We start from the raw sequence: 20,742 nt of genomic DNA on the forward strand, positions 1-20,742 counted from the left end.
CCTGTTGGCCTATTAAGAGTGACAAGACAGCACTTACCTGAGGCAGCAATGAGCTATCTGGTTATTCTACTAACCGGCTCAGATTTTCCCTGTTTGAGCCTTGGACTTGTTATCTCCTGCTTTGTGGTGCTTTGCTGGCTGATATCATCAGGTATGATGGTTTTACCGGGATATGATAATACAAATTAATCAATGCCTGGAACATAGAATACACAAGCTACTGCTTTGCTTTTTTAGCTAACCATTAAAAGAACAAGTACGTGGAAAAAAAAGAAGTAAAAATATGTCTAACTCAATAACTCCTATGGAGAGCAGAAGAGTGTGTGCGCTTTGGTGGTTTAGAGGGTCTGAGTTTATTTAGGGTCCTGAGCTATGACCAAAACCTGAACATTGTGATTAACAGAGACAAGCACATCCAACCTTTATGAACTTGTCTATCACTTTTGTATATCACACTCATTTTGACTTTAACCATATCTCACAAGTCCCACAATGTGTTTCATAGAAACGTCTTCTCTCCAGTTATCCACAACTAACCTCCTGTTCATTTCAGTGGTATTCCCTAGTTCTTACATTTGAGACAGACTAGACATTCATTATTCAAGATACTTGTGCACCATGGATTTATACAATGGCATAATTATATTTTCTGTTCTGTTTTTCTTTCTCTTCCTTGTTTTCCTAGGAAGGAAATGTAGCACATTCATTGCAGCCAGTTATTCTCCCAGCATCTCAGGAGTCTGCAACATGCTGAAACAGCATTCAGAGCTCTACCCCCAGTCACACCTCTACAGGTCCAGCTGCCACGGTCACCTTCTGTGTTGAAAAACAACGAGCACATCCAGTGGCAGGTATTGCTGGACAATGAGAAACCATCATTTAATGGCTGCAAATGTAACATGCATGCTAGTTTTAAATATTGCAGGTGACATTTCAGCTGAAAAAATAAATCCTTGAACTAAGGTTTGTGAGGCTTTAATCAAACTAAGCCTCTCTTGTGGAATAATCTCCAAGAACTGTAACTGTGAACGGTGTAATTATCAGCAGGCTGATAACGTGTTATGGTATTCAACTTTGGCACTGTGCCAGTTTTTCCAGTGCTGGCTTTATTATCTTTTCATTTTCACAGCTACCTATACTGTGTTTTGAAGGACATTCTTAAATTTCTACTGTGTACATCAGCCTTCGACATTTAAACACCCCTTTTCATATAGCCCAGTTTTCTCACTGCATTTTACTGTAGAGCTCACAAGCACTTGAATTGAAATCACACCTGCAAAGTCACCCTCCTACCATGCTGCCTGATGACTAGAGCTTGACACTGGTAATGTGCACTGTTACAACATGTTACGTTATCTCCTGGTTTGTTGTTTTATGTCTTAGTTGTGAAGCTTTGGACTTATTTGAACTTCCTTTCTTTGATTTGTCACAGCTGCCCTTCATTTATTTTGCTGCTCGCATCCTTGATCTTTGAGTCCTGGGAAACATTATACAGGGCCAGGAACTTCAAAGGCAAGACTATAATAATCTTCAACAATCCGTTTTCTGTTTTGTTAACTTCACTCAACATTAGTCAACCAGATTCTGTGAACACTAATTTCCATTAACATTAGTCAATTGAAAAACTACACCAAAGCTTATCTTGCCTGAGACGAGACTTCATTCCTGCCTCCTCTCCCCAGCCCAGCTGAGGATGTGAGTTGTTTAGCAGTTCAGTCTACTTCTCCCTTATACTAACACGTATACCTCTCAGCTGTACACTCACAGCAGTCACTTAAGGCCTCGAGTGTGCACCTGGGGGGAATGACTTCAGCTGGTGATCAGTTAAGTTGGGATGGCTGAATTATTTTTTTTCTCAAGTCTTTCTTCCATTCTGCTACAGGAGAGTTTCAGCCCTGTTTGTACCACCATGTTAGATGCTCCTGAACCCTGACCGTTTCAGCCCGCCATACCAGCTCAAAGTGAAAACAGTACTCATTTATGCTACAGCAACTCCAGAGCAAATAAATAATCCCACAGCATCTTTATAAGATAATTTCAGGATCCTACCAAGGTTCCCATCAAGGATCCCTTGCCATAGCATGCATTTCCTTATAAACTGACAGAAGCAATGATAGTTCAGCATCTTCTCATTGTCTCTGCAATCCAGATCCATTAAAGATTCATCCATGTTTCAAGAAACTAACTTCATGAGTTCCTACACAAACCAGTTTTTGTCAATTAGGTCACTGCTCCAAGAATTCTCAGTGAAAACGGAAGCGTGATACACATTGTTTCTGGAGAAATAAGACATGTTTGCTATAGATTCATGTCCATGTTTTTGCTGATAGGCCAGTTGGCTGGTGCCTCTTAGAATGGATCAGAGCTGGTTTCCCCTAAGTAGGGGCTCCAATATATTGTCCAGGCACTGATTTCCACAAAACTTACAAGAACTTTTCCCTGTCAAATTTGCCTGAACTTGAATGGCAACTTTCAGAGTGGTAAGCGAGGGACAGGCAGAGAAAGATGGCAGGCAGCACAGGCATAAACATTTCAGCTCCTTAGGAAACAAGATAAAAGCACCTACAACCAGAACTACTAGGATAAACAAAACTGGTTGGAAAAATTACTAGTACAAATGTTCTTGATCACAGACCAGTGCCTGAATAACATTCAGTGATTTTCTTCCCATTGGGTTTCTGTTATGTAGCAGAGCTCTTAAGATACAAACTCCATGAATTCATGCCTTGGATTCAGTTCCTTCACTGTATCAGAACCTTTTTTTAAATTTTATTTTATTCCACAGAATGAAAAGGAGAAAGAAGAAGCAGGCATGCAAAGTCACTGGAAAATTGCACGAATCAAGGTATAAATTCAAACCAGCATAAGTAAGTTGCTATTTAAACAGTAACTGTGTGAGCATTTACTTGGTAGAACAGTGATTTTCTTGTTTACATTAAAGGTGTGTAGGAACAGATTTCCTTTAAAGCAAAATGTAACAGTCTCAAATATGACTGTACATATATCAATTTGCATCCACACATTAGTAGAAACTAGCCAGAGTGTCTCAGGTTTCCTGGGTACACAATGACTATATTGACACCTTCCAATAACTGAAATAAAACATGAAAATACGATAGATGGCTCAGTCTTGGACAAGCTGCTGCACGTGTGACAGAGGTAACTGCCTCGTAACTTCAGTTCAAGTTTTCTCCAAGGCCAATTGCCTTGCTGGCATCACTCAGGCAAAGGACTTTCTGGAGGCAGAAGGTGCCTGACTCAGTCACATTAATAGTTGCTCCTTGTAGGGCTGGGTACCGAACCCAGCTAGCTCTGTCCCACCAGCTCCTGCTTCTGGTTCCAACACGAAGGCGGTAAAATCTCTTTGTCAGGGTCATTTGGTGCAAGCTTATACCAAGCACTGAAGGACTCTGCAAGTGGCCATAATTGACTCTGGAGCACAAACTAATTGCTAGCCAACGCACACAGCAAACAGCTAGGACTAAAACAATACTAGGCCAAGCGTTAATATGCCCCACAGCAAGATGTCAGGCGTTGTTTGGGGAGCTGGCTGCCCTGGACGAGGCATCCTGCACTGCTCCCTGCAGAGAGGACAGACTGACAGACTGACTGGCTCCCAGTGGTGCTGAGCCGCTGTCTTCTAAGCCTCCTCTTTAATTTTTTTTTCTTATGGTTTAAGGATGTATGTGGACTTCCCGTTGAATCTCTGAGCTGCAGACTGTTTCCATTGCAATAACTGTGCTTGCCTGTGATTTTGACTCATCTCCATCACAGCTTTAGCTCAAGCACTTCCTCACAGCTCCCTCTGGCAGACGGAGCCCAGGCCAGGCCCCACGCGAACCCCACCGGGCCCTGAGTCAGGGAAGATGAACCCTTCTGGGGGGCTGCGCAATCCCTGTCCTAAGGGATCCTGTGGTGGCGAGAGCTGGCAGATACGTGCCCCCGGTCAGGCTGTCCCCACAACTGTGGTGACAGAAGGAACAGGGGTGGGTGACATCGGTGGGTGCCCACCTGCAGCCACCTCCCCAGTGGCTTCCCACCCGCAGCCAGACCCCGCGATGGTGGCTCGGGCAGCTGGCCTCCCTCTCCTCACCCTCGCTGCCATCTTCTGGTGTCAAGGAGATGCCTAGAGGGCGTCCGAGCAGGCAGGGGCTGCCATATTGGACCTGGTTTTGTTGCATTTAATGGGTATCTTTTGTAGGGTGTTTTGTGCATTTTGACGGCATTTTATCGGCGCAGAGTGAGATTTTAGTGCAGCCCTGCCTGGCTTTAGTGCAGCCGGGCAGAAATAGAGAGGTTTGTCCCGGATCGGACCCGGCGGCGGAGGGTCTGCTGCTGAGGAGAGCGATTCCCCGAGATGCTACCGCCCGCCCCACCGGCCACGGACGAGCGCATCGCAATCAACCAGAGAATCGACCCAGCTGCGCCCGCCCCACCGCTTCCCGCGCCGCCCCGCCCCTTGCCGCGACAGGCACCGCCTCGGCGGGGGCGGGGCCCGCTGTGGCGCGGCTTTCGGAGGGGATGGATGCGGCGGGCGCCGCGCGGAGCCGGGCGGAGGTGGACGTTACGCTGCAGACGGCCAAACTGAACCCGGGGGAGCTGCTGCCGGCCGTGCACTGCCTCAGCTTCGGCCCGCAGCCCGGCGCCGGCGACTGCTGCCTGCTGCAGCTGGAGCCGGGCCTCTGCGCCGAGCTGGAGGCGGGACGCAGGTACGGGCGGTGGGGGGGCGCGGGCTGTCGCCGCCATCTCCCCCGCGCAGCGCCTCCCCTGAGGCGAGGGGCCCGGGCCGCGGCGACAACACCCCACGCCGCGTCCCCGCTTGGGGCCCGGCGGTCGTAGTGGCTGGACGGCGACCGGAAGGAGGCGGAGGGACCGGGCCGGGCCCGCCCCGCGGCGGGGGCCTGGAGTTTGCCCAGCTTTTAGAGCTCGTCCCACCGGTGGCGGGGCAGGGCTGCGGCTCCCGGGGGTGTGTGTGTGTCTAGAGGCGGCTTCCTTGACGAGGGGTGTGTGTGTGTGTGTGTGTCTCTGCGGCTCCCGGGGGAGCGGGGGTGTCTCTGCGGCTTCCCAGGCGGGGGGAGGGCCAAGTCTCCCGGGGGGCTGCCCGCTGTCAGCGCCGCGCTCTCCCATCCTCAGCGGTGGGTGGTTGACGTGGCTTTTAAACGTGACTTTCCCCAGACTTTTGTTCTTCTCATACGGTTTGCCTGAAAATCTGTCCCTTAAACTTGGCTCAGTTACGTTGGAAACTAGTAATACCTGTAAGAAGCTTTTTGTTTTCTCCCCCCTCCCTTTCCCCCCCCACCCTTTTTTCCATATGGAAAAAAATGCTTCTGAGGAGACTTCCAGCCAAAACTGAGAAAGAGTTTCTCATCAGGCTATATGAATATAGGTGCCAAAAAAATTTGGTTTAGGAAAGGAGATTATGTCTTTAAAAGAATCCTACTGACCTGAGATTTTCCTACTGGAACTCTTGAGGTCAGACGGGTGAAAGGATGCCGACATGGCAGACAAACAGGACAGCGAAGGGTGTACATATGCATAAGCATTTGGTAGGATGGTTATATGACATCAAGCTCTGGACCAAGAACAGATTCTAAATAAGTTTTTGATACAGTTTTAAAATTTCTTCCTTTGCTGCAATGCCAGTGACATAACATAAAATGTTTAGACTTACATAATAGTAGAACTCCCTCTAAAGAAAATAACCCTCGGAGATGTTCGTACTCAGTGTGATATTGATAAAAGTATCATTGGTTACAGGCCTGAATCATGCTGAGGACCACTTGAGGCACAGCTGAGCTTTGTTCATGCTTGCAAGCTTTTGGAAGCAAGAGAAGCAGTTTGATTAAATTGGATCCGGGCACTTAATTTAATGTAGCCGGGGAGGAACTGAATGTTCCCTTGTTGTGGTCCTGCTTTGGTATTATCATGTCCTCACTAAGAATCTCTGTTTAGTCAAGTATTTGAGCTGAAGAGGGGTGTGTGTGTGTTGATTGTTTGTCCTGAAATGCTCTAGAAGATGGTTTTCTTTCCTGCTTGAAATTACTTGCAAGAAAATGTGTATGTTTGTGAGAGGGAATTATCTGAAAGGCACTGCACAATATACACAATTGCTGTTTGCTTTCTTGTTTCACAGTGGGCCAGTTTCAGTCCTCATTGAAGAACAACTCTAGCTGTAATCTAATTTATAAGATCAGTGAACTAGTTTAGGCTTTAAGCATCGCTTAGTCAGTGTTTTGGGCAGGGCTATGTGAATAGACAGGTGAGGTGGTTTGACTGTGATGTGTGTAAAAACCTTGAATGCATGTCTTTCAGAGTGGGAAAGCTCAAAAAGGAGAGGAAAAGCCCACAGTATTAAGATATTTCAGATGAATTGACAATTAAATCTTTATATTCTGGTATACTGTGACTGCTGCTACCAAATAGAATTGCACTTTATAACTTTTTTACCAATGTATAAATTTGAAAAAATATCAGACAAGTTTAGCAGGTGTTCATCCTGAACTAGGGGTAAAAATACATCTTTATTTTTGTGCTATTTTTTTCCAGCCTAGTAATCCGTGGTGAAAAGGATGAACAAGCAGTGTTGTGCAGCAAAGATAAAACTTATGACATGAAAATAGCAGACACCTCAAATATGCTGCTGTTTATTCCTGGTTGCAAAACTCCAGAACAGCTGAAAGCAGATCAGGCATCTTGTAATATTATTCATTCACAGGTATGTCTTTCTGGGGTTTATTCTTTATGATTTCTTGTATTTTATCCAAGATGCATATGTGAAACCCAGCTGGGATTATTCAGTTGCCTAAACATAGACTTCGAGTACCATTTTAGATGCCTTGTGGTATTGGTCTAGCTAGGAGCCGCCACGGCAGAAGGGCCGGAGTCTCCTGTAGATTCTTTGTATATTGAACAGCTCCAAGGCGACATACTTATAAATACGCTTTATACACAGGGGGCATGCTATACCTTAGGGTGTCCAAAATGGCACTAGGGCCCTTCTTTAGGCAACTGAACTTTATCCATAATGTGTGGTGATTATTGTTTCTAAGAAGTTACAACTTTTGGTTTATTTTCAGTGGATAGTAATTACTTGTGGTAGGTATCAAAAGCTTTCAAAGAAAATCCAATTTCTCAGTGTTAGGAGCTATTTTTAAAGTAATCTGTTTGCAGATTGATTCTTAGGAATGCTTTCCCCAAAAGGCAGATTATGACTACCGTGTCGTGCCTGAATATTATTTTTTAAATACAGAAACTTGTTCAAATGTGATTTTCTTTCTAGCATCTGCAAAGATTTGTTGGAGAGAATGATTTTAGAGTTCTCAGTTTAAGGAATTCATTGCTGTCTGCTCTTCAGTTAGCATAGTTAACAAAATTGTACTAAAAATAGGCAAATATTATTACTAGGTCATTCATTATTTGCTGTAGTGGATATAATGACGTCATTGAGGGGTAATCGTGCTTGTCCTTAATGAATGTAATAATCAAAACAACATCATTTCTTCTGTGAAGTCAGCAGTTCAGCTAATAGAAATTAATTCAGCCTAGATTAATGAAAAAGTAATATTCTTCCATATTTTTTTGCTGTGTTTAATGATCGTACTAGTCCTCTGAAGTCAGACATCAACATAATGTAGATGTGATTTGTTTAGGAATTATTTTTAGTGTTATATTTCTAAGAACTTTCTTAGTGTTTTCAAAAATGTTATATGGTGTATTGACACTGGTAGCAAAATATATTGTTTACTCAGTATTTTGGGGCTTCACTGCCCTTGTCCTGCAGTCTCAGTGCTGCTCGTTGCACCATTTGCAAGGCTAAAACTCACAGCCAAAGGATCTACCATTTTATTCACCTCTCAGAGACCAGGTCCAGTTATGAACTTTGTATTATAAATTAGAATTATTTTATTTTCTATACAGAGTACCTTCTTGTTAATACCAAATTGCTCAGAAAAGAACTTGACAGGAAAAAAATCTAACACTTGGGTAAATGCTATTTGACATGTGGTGGTGGGGAAGCTAAGAATTTTATCAGGAAATAAGTGTTTACCTGAATTTTGTGCCAAGCAAGCTATGGAATAGCTAGATTAAAAACTGAGAGCTTTCTCTGTATTAGAATTTGGATAGGGGTTCTTCTACACATAGGTGGTTTGCTTATAGTTGATTTAAATGGGACATTATTTTAAAGTTCAGAGGCTTTTTAAATGGATGACCTTAAAAAAAAGTAGCTTGATAAAGCATTTAGGGTATTTAAAAGTTTTTTTTAGAATATTTAAATACTCTGGAAGCTTTTTCATGGCAGCTTTTTTAGAAGGGACTAGTGGCTGGGTCAGGAGTCAGAAACCTGGAGCCTGTTCTGTCTCTGCCATTCTGTACCCACTTCTGTTGGTATGGTAAATAGCAGAAACAGTGCTGATAGGCATCCAGTACTCTTCTTCTTCAGAGAATCTTCTAGGAAGTCCAAACTGTACCCCATGAAACACCTCAGGATTACTGTGAAGGTGAAGTTTTACTAGATTAATGTTGTTGAATCAGTTACACCAGAGCTGCTTGTTGCAGGCTTTTGATGTGTGTGTTGAATCCGAGTTAAGGACCAGAGGTGTCTCATTTGTTGTCTGCAAGTACAGCTTACTGTCTCATTAATGACTGTTTTATTTGAACTTAGTGCTACGATGATTTGTTTAGGTGTAAGAAGACCATGGCCGAGATCCCAAGCATGGGAAGAAGTGGGGAAGGTGGAAATGGGATAATACAGGAGGGGTCTTATGACAGTAATATAAATCAGTATTAAGAGGAAAAGATACATTGATGAGGATTGTGCAGGAATATATCCCACGATGATACTCGATCATTTGCATGTAGAGACGAGTTGTTCCCTTTGTCATACACACTATGAACATGTTTTTATCAACCAACCATGGGTATTTATTGTCAATTGCCTACGGTAATTTTAAAAATTGAAAATATTATGATTGTTTCATCTTTGAAATAATTACCCTATTAATAAATTATTGTTCTCTGTGACTAGATTAACACTTTTTGCTGACAATTTTTGGTAAGCTGCTTTGAATCCAAACGGTATATTAAAATGTTGTAAGAGTCACTGTTTTCTCTTGTAGATTGCTGGCTTCTCCAATAACTACTGGGAATTAAGGCGATGCCGACCAAAACTGAAGAAACTGAGGAAACTCTTAATGGAAGATCCATATGAAGGGCCAGATAGTCAGAAAGATCAGACTTTGACATTTTCAAGGGTAAATCAGCTATGCAAATTACTTCCTTGTAATTAGTAATAGGCAAATTAAATTGAAGATACATCCTTAACTAGAAACATACCTTTCCTTCTGTATTTCACAGTGCTGATTTGAGTCAATTTTTTAAGCTTACTATTCTAAACACGTTGGTAATTATTAGCATTTCCACTGAGTTGCAGGTAAGCAACCTTTACTTAAGTAAAAAGAGGGAAAGGGAGGACACTGAAAGGGACTGCGAATTTCCCTTTTTTTAGAGGAAGCTTGTTGAAGACAGTCTTCAGAAACTTTTCTAAATTTCTTGAGAGTTATATGGCTACTAAGGTATAATGCAGCCTTTCCTCCTTCTTTGGGGCTGTAACGTATGACATGTCATGTATGAGGTAGAGGACACACGTGTATAAGTCACTTGCCAATCAGTAATTTATGATGACAAGGAGAAGTAGGGGGTTGGAGAGAATGACAGGGACGATATGAGGCTGAGAGTAAAGCTGACACTACAAGTATGGAAAACACTACTAAAATTCTGTCCTGCTGCCCGTTTATGTTTCTAGGAAGTTCAGTTTAGGACGTAAAGAGTAATGGAAAGATCTAGCCTGTGCAGCATATGATCTCAGACGACAAAGTCCTGGAGGTTTGTGGGTTTGGTTGGTGTTCCTCTTGACTTTAAAAACCAGAAATGGTTGCTCCAAAGTACTTTATGCCGAGGCTTGGTAGAAGCTGATACCAAAAAACTATCTGCATGTGTTTGGATGTACAAACATAGATGTTGCATTTCTCTCCAAGGGAGGAAAGTTGCCACACTCTCTTTCTGGATGATCAACAGACTAATTTCTGGTCAGTTTCAGAATCTTTCCCCCAACATTGCCTTTTCCCACCTACTCTGGTGTAGGTGTAGAAGAACATACTGCAAAATAAGTGATGGCAGAGGGAAAAGGTTTAAGTGGTCCAGAACTATAAAGGTCCAGAAAGTATTGAGAAAGGCTAGTAACACAAAAAATCTCATATGTGACAATAATAAACAAATACTATAATAACATGTCAATGTCTTTCCAAACTTCAGTGCCTAGTTTGAGGGCTGATCTATCTCCACTTGGGTTTTTTTTGAAGAAGAACGTATTTCCTATATCAGCTTACTGGACAACAACTAGATATATCTGGTAAACACAGACAAATCTCATCCTTCCACTGGTGGAACTTTAAATGACTCTGAAAGCTCTGCCATGGGACTAATTCTCACTGGAACCCCAAACAATATGTGGGTAGTAAAGATTTCCCCTATGGTGTTTGCTTGTACTTGATATTTATCATGTGCTGGCAACTAATAAGCCACCTTTAATCTGTTTGAAAACAAATTACTCTCTTTTGGTGGTTTACTGTAAGCTGCTCATGGTTTTCAGTACTGTATCATACATAAAGAACGGTAGCAAAAGAGCCATAAGGAATTATAGCGCTATAAGGAAGTACTGTAAGGAAGCCTCTTGCATAGTGGTGTGATTTAGCAGACTACATGAAAGCTTACAAATGGGCTAGTACTCCACTTGCTCACGATGCACCAAATTACAATCCTGGATTTTATAGTGAAATGGCAAGGCATTCACAAATGATCACATGCATCTTGAGTTAAGGATCAGAAACACTAAATACTAAATTATCTGGAAATTGCTGGTGTGGACATGATGCAAGTCAATCTATTTCATTTTGTTTGCAGCAGATACAAGCATCACAGCTGAGAGCAGTGATTTCTTAAAGAAAGCAGTTGGAGTGCCAGTCAGGCCTGAGAGGGGGAACAAATGCCCGGGACTCCTGTGCGAGATCTTACCCGACTGGCAGTAATTCACAAACACACATACATACTGATCTGGGGATATTTTTGCTCTCAATTGCTAGCTTTGCCTTTTTAAGTGCTGCTGTATGATATGGTCATCCCTTGCTGAAATACTGATGTGAGTTCAATGCTGCTTAGCCTGTTGATGTTTCAACATACTGTCTAATAGGAATGGCAGGAAGCGGAGACCTTTCTGTATTTATTAAATGCTTTTTTAACATGTAGGTGTTCCAAACTTAGTGTTGGTTTGTTCCATGGGTGTTCCCATAGTCTTAATAGATCCCAAGTATTTAATTCCATTTTTTCTTTTCTGATAGGAAATACTCTTATACTATAATCAACAAAACTAATATTAGAGTTGCTAGAAAGGCTGTAAGGTGAATAAAGGAATTGATGAAGCCCTAGATCCTAAGGATTTAAGTCTCGTGTTCCTTCCCTTTACTTCACTCCACATGATACGTTCTGTTCCTCCTGTGTCACCTAAATCTTTACTGCAGTATCCACAGCACCCTCCCATCTCATAAAGTAACTGTTCTGCAAGGAGCTGTATGTATTGTGGCTGGGTCTCTGCTACAGATCTGCTAATGGGTTAGCAGACACCAAAACACAACATCACTGTGGAGGTCATGCTGGAAGAGGCTTTCCCTCAGTGGAGGTACTAAGTTGGAGTTCTGACTTCTATCCAGCAGTGATAAATTACTCTTGCCTTTTCTTTGAAGCTCACAGATTAAAATGTGATTTAGGAATGACAGAACACACTCACTCTTTGTTCTTGCTGGGATACTTTACGATGCTTATATGTGCTAGTTTGGCATCCTGGAAATACAGGTATACTACTTACACATGGCACAGAGACTTTCCTATAGTTAGACTGGATTTTATGTTGAATAGCCCTTGAGAAAATGTTGTGAGTTACAGGAAAAGTTTTAGAGGGTGTGGTAAACTTAGAAAATTCAGAGTCTGGGGAAAAAAACATCAGTCTTCTAAGTCTTTCTTTCATTATATCTTAGAATGCATTTAGCAAGCTTGCTGAAGTAAAGGGGGAGTAAGGATAACATGTTTTATTTCCTTCTTTTTTTCTCTTGTTGCAGTATACAACAGAAGATTTGTTAAGTCTAATTCAAGCAAGTGAAGAAGAAATACTGCACCATTTGCAGGTTATAGATGCCTGCAAAATTGAAGGTATTAATTTCTAAAGGACATTATTGCCTTTGAAGAAATAACCCTGCTTTTTTCTTCAAAATATCTGTCTCCTTTTTCTAAGGCCCATTCCACATCCATGTCTTCCAAGGTGTAAGTTACTTCAAAGTACTAAGATCTCCTTCCATAATACTTATGTTCTCTGCTGCTGTAAAGCTGATCAAGAGGATACAACTGAGCAGACGTTGACCAGTCTGGCTCTTCCAGGGTAATTCCTTCTTTGCTGCTACAAACACTGGCATCAGAGTATGCCGCTCATATTAATTTTTTTGGCTGGTTGCCCTCTTCATGGATGAGTGGGTACTGCTTTCTGCAGTTCTAAAGACAAAAATAGCTGATCCTTAGGTAACCCCAGTCCTTTCCTAAACCCACTCTGGGAGGAAGAAAGGACTATCAGAAGTGTTCCTACCACATGAGGTAAGGCTAAACAGAGTACCTCACCCTGGGACAGGTCCTACCTTTTACTTGGCCAAGCCCTCACCGGCAGACCAGGCTGACAGCAAGTCCTAGTCACAGAATAATAAAAGGCAGAACTGAGTTCTGGAGGTTATAGAGTCCAAACCCCTGCTTTAGAACAGGGCCACCTTGGAGCTGGCTGCTCAGGGCCTCAGCTGGTTGAGTTCTGTGAGTTTCCAAGGATGGAGGTTGCACAACCTCTGTCCAGGCTGTTCCAAGTGTTTGACTATCTGTAACGGGGTGGGGGGGTGGGGAAATTCTTCTAATAATTAGCTGGGGAAATCCCAGGGATTTCCCCAAGCTGCAACTTGTGCTTGTCTGTTGTCCCATCACTGAGCACCACTCTGCCTCCTCCATACCATCCCATTAGGTAGGTGAGGATCTCACAGATGGCTTTCGTTGTCATTCACAGCTGCACAGTACTGTTGTACCACATCTGTGCTTTGTCACATCTGGATTTCTGTGGACTCGGCTGGACCTGAACTGTCATTTTGCAGTGCAGCCAGTTCTGTTCATGCAGTTCTGTGCCTGAATTAATTACTAGCTTTTCCAGGTCTGATTCATCTTGGGATGGGACTTGTCTTCTCTTCCTATCTGTGGTAGTTAATCTACATAAACAGTTATGAATAACTCAGATTGTTGAATTCCTTTCTCTTCTACATTTGCTCTTACTATTCTGTTTTTCTCAGTTTTAATCCTGAAAAGGACAGTATGCTATTGCTATACTTTGGACATTTAGGTAACACCTTTCCAGACTCCTGTAATATATCGTCAGGGGAATAAAATTAGGGCGTTAATGTTTTCCTTTGTTTTGCCAGTTGACGGGGTCAATAGATAGCACAGACACCAATAAAGAAAATAACCTTAATTTACTGTTCATTTCAAATTAATAGAGAAAATAAGGTAATATGCACATACAAAAGGATTAGCTTACGATGCCCTGATTCAAACAATAAAACAGGTAAGCAAGGTAATGCACATAACCATTTCTATTCAAGGTTAGCTACAGTGATTAAGATGTATCACCAATTGACCTGATAAGTTACCATCACCCAGATCCGCAGTTGCTGCAAAGCCTGTTGCAACGAGGATTTGGAGAACCTATCCTGGCAATTGGGAAGTCCTACACAGTGCATCCCCTCATAGATGAGGTCTCCGAAGTTGCTGCAAGAGGGTCGAGCTTTTATGCTATTGAATAAACAAGCTCACCTAATTTCAAATGTGGAAACATCTGATTTCACTCCCCTCTCAGATCTTGCCAAAGCTTGACCAGGACTCGGGGAGGAACCAAGGGAGTTTTCTTGATCTACTGGATTTTAACCACCAGTTTCCAAATGAGGCCAAACATCCGGTTTCATGGCCTTGTCCACCTACCTCTAAGCAAGGAAGGATGCACTATATTGTCACTAATGATTCTATTTTATCTAAGCTACATTTTTTTGCTAATGATCATGCATGATTATTAGTGAACTATGTATATTTCACTAATGATCGGATACTAAATTATATATATAACATTGGGTTGGCGGGTTCATCTAGAGGTCATCTTTGACTCGGGGCCTGTTGCTCAGACCTCAGTACTTCATCCTTCTGACACTGTTTTGTGGTTTTACATTTGGCAGGATATTGGAGAATTCTAGAATTTGACTATCAGATGAAACTCTTGAATCACGTGACTCAGCTAATCGACTCAGAGTCCTGGCCTTTAAGTAAGGTTCCTTTACGCACCTGCCTTGAGGAACTTGGATCTCTAGAGCCCACGTAAGCAGTTAGTTTTAGTACTTAAAATTGTCTGCAATCATTATTAACTATTACAATAATTATTGTTTATTATAAGTATAGTCTTATAACTCCAGATTCCAGTTACTATGGTGTTGAAGCCAAAAAAAGGGATCATTAAAATATACAAGAGCGTTAATAGTTTAGACAGACAGGTTAGTAAACTGATTTTACTGTCTATTGGTAATATTTCCATTGATTCAATAGTAGAAATATTTGCTGGTGAATTGTAAATGATGGAACTAGCATATACTTAAGCTGTAAATTGCTGACCATCTTGAAATACTTGTTCTGAAGCTGCTAGCCAAAAACGTTTCAAATACCTCTTGCGTAATGTCTGATGGTGGTATGTTTTCTGGTGTAATGCTGAATTCAGATTGTATGAGTTGAGTTTATTGTACTGCTATTTGGAGTCATGAAATAACATTACTATTCAAACAATTTTTTTTCATTTACAGTATGTAGCATTTTCCATTTATTTGGCTTTTGGCTCTAAAAGAGATCTTGCTTTAGTATTAGTGTCTGCAGTTAGGATGTAATGTTATCTGAGAGCTCTAATAAAATGCCTGCTATTCACTAAGGGCTAATTAACTGTCAAATTTGTGAGTTGTGTCACTTCTCATTGGAAAGAAGTGACATTGCAGGAATCCCTTTTTCTTAGTCTCCTTAGGCCTTTTAGTCTTTGCTAGTTATAACTACAAAGTGGAAGAGACCTTTGGGGATGGCATGCTGAATGAGCTCCCATCTGTCCTTTTTGTCCTATTTTGTTCTCTTCTAAGTTTTTATCAGTTTGGTCATTTCAGCCATGAAGGCTGTGGTAGATTGACCCAAGCTGGATGCCAGGTGCCCACCAAATGTGTTCTGTCATTCCCATCTTCAACTGGACAGGGGATAGAAAATATAATGAAAGGCTTATGGGTTGAGATAGGGACAGGGAGAGTCCACTCACCAATTACTGTCATGGGAAAAACAGACTTGACTCAGGGAAATTAGTTTTATTTATTACCAATCAATTCAGAGTAGCATAATGAGAAATAAAACCAAAACTCAAAACCACCTCCCCCCCGCCTTCTTCCTGGGCTTAATTTCACTCCTGATTTCACTGCCTCCTCCCCACCAGCAGCACAGGGGGATAAGGAACGGGGGTTGCAGTCAGTTCATCACATACCTGCCGCTTCTTCCTCCTCAGGGAGAGGGTCCTCACACTCTTCTCCTGCTCCAGCATGGAGTCCGTCCCATGGGAGACAGTTCTCCATGAACTTCTCCAACCTGAGCACTTCTCCTGAGTTGCAGTTCTTCACAAACTGCTCCAGCATGGAGGTGCAGTCCTTCAAGAGCTAACTGCTCCAACTTGCATCCCTTGCGGAGTCACAAGCCTGGCCAGCAAACCTGCCCCAGCCAGGGCTCCTCTCTCCATGGGGCCACAGGCCCTGCCAGGAGCCTGCTTCAGCGTGGGCTGCCCATGGGGTCGCATTCTCCTTTTGGCACCCCCTGCCCTGGCGTGGGGCCCTGCACGGGCTGCAGGTGGGGATCTGCTCCCTCGCCACCCTCCATGGGCTGAGGGGCACAGCCTGCCTCAGCGGGGGCTGCACCACGGGCTGGGGGGGAACCTCTGCTCTGGCGCCTGGGGCACCTCCTGCCTCCTGCGCTGACCCGGCGGTCGGCAGGGCTGTTGTTCTCATATTCTCTCTCTCCAGATGCAGTTATGCAGGGTTTTTTTTTTCCCCCCTTAAACACATTATCCCAGAAGCTCTGCCACTGTTGCTGATGGGCTTGGCTTCGGACAGCAGCAGGTCTGTTTTGGAGCCGGCTGGCATTGGCTCTGTCGGACATAGGAGAAGCTTCTAGCAGCTTCTCACAGAAACCACCCCTGTAGTGCCCCTGATAGCAAAACCTTGCCACGCAAACTCAATACAAAGACACATCCCATCCTCTGCTCTCCTTGATGATTTTCTTTTTCCCCCAATACCTCCTCCTTCATCTTGGTGACTGTTTCTGTAATGTCCTAATAAACAGTTCTAAAACTTGATTTCTGATTATTTTTTTTTTTTCCAGAGAGATGATAGAACACATTCTGTTAAGCTACGGAAGGAAATACTTCGATGATGGTAAGTTTGGGAAAGCATGCATATTTTTAATTTTGCATAAAGGAAATAGGTATTCATGCAGATTTTGTGAGGATGGCCGAAACAAAAGGATTTGCTACAATGCTAGTAAAACAAGGGAGTGAGCTAAAAATCAGTAAAATTGTTAGAGAAAGTTTCACAGGAAAAGGACTATTAAACTGTACAAGACACTAGGGAAAAATCAGGAACTAACAGAGGTACTGGAATTAGGTGTCTACAAGCCATAATTTTGTGACTAAAGGCAGACCACTAGGAAAATTTAAATGGAATCTCTCTTGAGGTACCCTAGGAGGGCTCAGATGTTTAAGCAATTAATTGTGCTATTGTGAATAGTCGATGGCATGTAGATCTCCCTGAATTCAGGTTACCTGAAGTAGACCTCTGTCTTTGGTCCCTTGAACTGCACCACAGGAACCACCGATTGTATTTATTACATCTCCACTGCCCATCTCACACATAGATGTAATATTTCAACACCTTACTCGCAATCTGAATTCTTCCCCACAGTTGCTTTCATCTCATCTCTGGCAGTTGCACTCAACCTTAAAGGACGTAGGAAAGTAGTTGGAGTGACACAGATTGTCACCTTAGTGTATTTAGGCAGGTTGCACATGGCACAAGTTTGAATTGCCAGAACTCCAGGTGACTGGAAGAGTGGAAGGAAGTGTTTATGCCTGAAGTTGTTCAGAGAATTTTAGCCAAGTTGGTGTGAAAGAAACTAAATTCTCATTATTCCTTTCATCATCTCATTTTATAATGATGATTAAGGAAGTGAAAGTTCTATTTAATTGTTCAACCACAGACAGCAAACACTTTAATACAAGCCATTCAGAAATAGGAATGGAAATGGTTACAGTGAAAGGGGAAAAGATGGAGGGCAAATACTTTTATTGATACAAAATAATACTGTAGCTCAGACAGTGCTGCACACACATAATATTCTGCATGATTTGTTCTTGACAATAAGAAGACACCATAGTAACACCAAGTCAGGTTGCTCCCTGAGGAAAAGGAAAACCAAGATGCTTGGTTTGTAGAAGACTGTAGAACAGAATGGAAATATGAGGCTGTTCTTTTATCAAAAAGCACAAACCAAAGATAACTGGTTTTTGTTTCTCAGCAGGGGAGGTTTACTTTGAAATGCATGAAGATAAAATATGCAGAGCTATAGCACAAATGCTGTTGCAAAATGCAGTTAAATTCAATCTATCAGAGTTTCAAGAAGTCTGGCAACAAAGTGTTCCTGAAGGGATGACAACAAGGCTTGATCAGCTTAAGGTAAAGGAGCGTGGATTCTTTCGTGAGTAGGCTGTGAACTGACTTGTGTCGTATGTAATTTTATTGATTAGTGGGTATTGATTGTGTTATTTCTGTCAGCTTTTGAGTTTAAGTATTTCTTAGGACATCCTCTATGAGCATTAGTAGTCTGGAATGATGGCAACTCAGATTTCTATGAGTCTGGCATGTTCTGCTGTTTGAAGAAAAGTTGCAGCTCTACAGTTAATACTTGTAATACAGAAGCTGAAGCTATTGCCAGGCAGATTGTAGTGGCAGCCAGTAGTGTAGCAAGAACCAAGGGAAATCCTTTTTCAAAAAGGAGGCAGAGAGATGTTGGAACTCAACGGCTTTTCCCCTCCCTTCTTGCCGTAAAGGAAATGATAAATGCTGTGTGTAAAACAGTGTCTTTATGATATTTTTCCGCTTTGCTTCTAACAGTGCAGTTTTAGAAGGCTTTGGACATGCAAAGGGCAACTTTTGTGGGTTATTGCCAGAAAGAAGGAAGTTTAATTTTTTCGTCTTTATTTTCTCTCTGATGATGATTTACAGGGCTTGGCTCTTGTGGATAGAAGCTCAACACCAGAGATCATCTTTCTGCTAAAAGTAGAAAACTTGCCTGAAGATAATCAGGAAAGATTCAACAGCTTATTCACCATACGGGAAAAGTGGACAGAAGTGGATATTACCCCTTATATACAGTAAGGATATATTTATTTTTATTAAAATAGCATTAGTGTTACGTTCTTCCCTTTTTACATAGCTGACTTCTCATCAGGTATGGTTGCCTCAAATACTGTACTTTCCATCTTAAATTAATCTGAATTCTACATGAATAGAATCCCCACCCGGAGGAACTGTAGTTATATTTGTTGGATTTAAACCTGTGTAAAAAGCTGATCCTACTGAATTTAAATGGGCAATTAACTCTGTCTTATTTGCTTGAGGCAGACTTAACTGAAAGGATAAACCACCTGATATTTATAATCAGGCTTCGTATTTACAACGCCATAACTATTCAGCAGTAGTGCTTCCTGTACTGCATCCTTTGTACTTCTGGTGGTTATTATACTGCAGTGCTATCTGGAATGCCCAGCCAGGACACATGTGAGCAGGTATAGATGGTAACTCAGAAGTAACTGCGTGAAACCTTTATGGGTGGCTCTAAATTTACTGTAATGTAATTAGATAGTTCAAAGCTAGCTGGTTTGCTATATTGAAAACCCTTTTAGCGAACAGTAATCATAAAAATCAACCAATTCCCCCTAAAAAACAAAATCCTTTCTTCTGAAGTAAATTATGTAGTTTTGCCTGTTGCTTGAATGTCAAGCCATGTTCTAAACCGTAGGTCATTTAAAGCATTATGTGAAGGTTACAGTAGTTGTTCGTTTTTTTCTCCCAATACCCAAATCCAGTTTATTACTGTATTTACAAGTATTTTGCAGATCAGTTCTGTATGAGAGTATCTCTAATGCCAATGTCATCTGCTTTATTTCCTCTATAGGGACTTATGTGCAGAGAAGCAGACAGTTGGTGCTCTTCTGACAAAATATGCTCGCTCCTCCATGCAGAACGGCGTTAAAGTTTATAATTCTAGGAGACCCATCTCATAACAAGTATTATTTTAAGAACTGGGAATACTGGATGGAGGAACAGTGAATGTTGATTGTTGCTACGTTCTGGGGAAAGAATTGTCAACTGGTATTATGCAGTGTTCTTGAGTCTCATCATCTAAGCTGCTTGAACAAGTTGTTTTCTGCTCAACTAAGTAGAATGTGAGGGTCCTTGCCTCTTCTAAGAAACTGCAGTGTCGGCAGCCCATGCCCACCTTCCATTGCGCGCCGCCTTTTTCCTTTGTGTCTGTAGTTATGTCAGGAGTCAAGCTACTTCTGGAATACACTTTAGCTGTCTATCCATAAACTGAAGTATGACATAAAAATTAAAACCTCCTTCATAATAATTGAATCAATCGCATGGATTTCAACGGCAAAACAGAACTCTTTTGCTCATTAGTGAGCATTCTTTAAGATTTCATTGCAGTGTTAACATTTTGAATACTGCAGACCTTGACAAGCTCATGAGCAAATGACTGAGACTGTATTAGTCTTAATTTTGGAAGGTGGTGGTTCTTATGGGTCATGTCTTTGAACCATGGGCACAAGCTCTTGACACTAGCCCTTGGCAGAATTACCTTTTAAATGTTACAAAAAAAAGAAATTGCAATCAAGTGTGAAGGCATGAGAGAATAGTTGGACACTGTTATGAGCTTCCTATAAACTGCCATTAGAATGTAGTTGAGGTAAGATTAATATTTTACAGAAGACTACCTTTGCTTTTTAAAGAGAACTTATAAAAACTTGTAATACAATTTATTTTTTAAAAAACTTTATTATGGCAAATAACTGCACATAGAAATAGTGTTTGAAAACTTCAGGTGGAATATTCTGTGCAGAGCAATGAAACAATTTTTTTCTGATACTGTCATAAAGTGGAGTACCTGAAATTGAAATTTTGTAATCATTAAAAATAATTGTTGGCATGTCAGTGAACTGGAGTTTAATATTAGACATTTTTCAGGTTATTTTTTTAAAAAACTTAACATAGAGGTTTTTTATACAGAGAACATGTGCTGCATCAAACTTGGATGTAAAGTATGAAAAGCCTTGGAACTGCTAGTATGCCAGCTGTAGGGAGAGGAAAGAAACTATAAATCAAATGTAATTTTTAAGATGGATGTATGTGTTCTTGGGATTTTGTTATAGATAAAAAGCTGAATAAAAACTACTTCCTGAGCTCTGCTTATTCTTGCATATTGATGCAAGATCGGTTC

General features: G+C 41.7%; 1 protein-coding gene across 1 annotated transcript; it reads left to right on the plus strand.

Moving 5' to 3' along the window:
• The first annotated feature begins 4,482 nt into the window (after nucleotides 1-4,482).
• Nucleotides 4,483-20,722, plus strand: DSCC1 (DNA replication and sister chromatid cohesion 1). The gene is made up of 9 exons (XM_055798757.1): nucleotides 4,483-4,709; nucleotides 6,547-6,715; nucleotides 9,117-9,251; nucleotides 12,168-12,258; nucleotides 14,355-14,493; nucleotides 16,567-16,619; nucleotides 17,758-17,915; nucleotides 18,465-18,613; nucleotides 19,417-20,722. Exons 1-9 carry the CDS (start codon nucleotides 4,522-4,524, stop codon nucleotides 19,523-19,525), a joined length of 1,191 nt encoding a protein of 396 aa, XP_055654732.1. The 5' UTR covers nucleotides 4,483-4,521; the 3' UTR covers nucleotides 19,526-20,722.
• The last annotated feature ends 20 nt before the right edge of the window (nucleotides 20,723-20,742 follow it).

This window comes from Falco peregrinus, chromosome 3, assembly GCF_023634155.1.
Source record: "Falco peregrinus isolate bFalPer1 chromosome 3, bFalPer1.pri, whole genome shotgun sequence".
Lineage (NCBI taxonomy): Eukaryota > Metazoa > Chordata > Aves > Falconiformes > Falconidae > Falco > Falco peregrinus.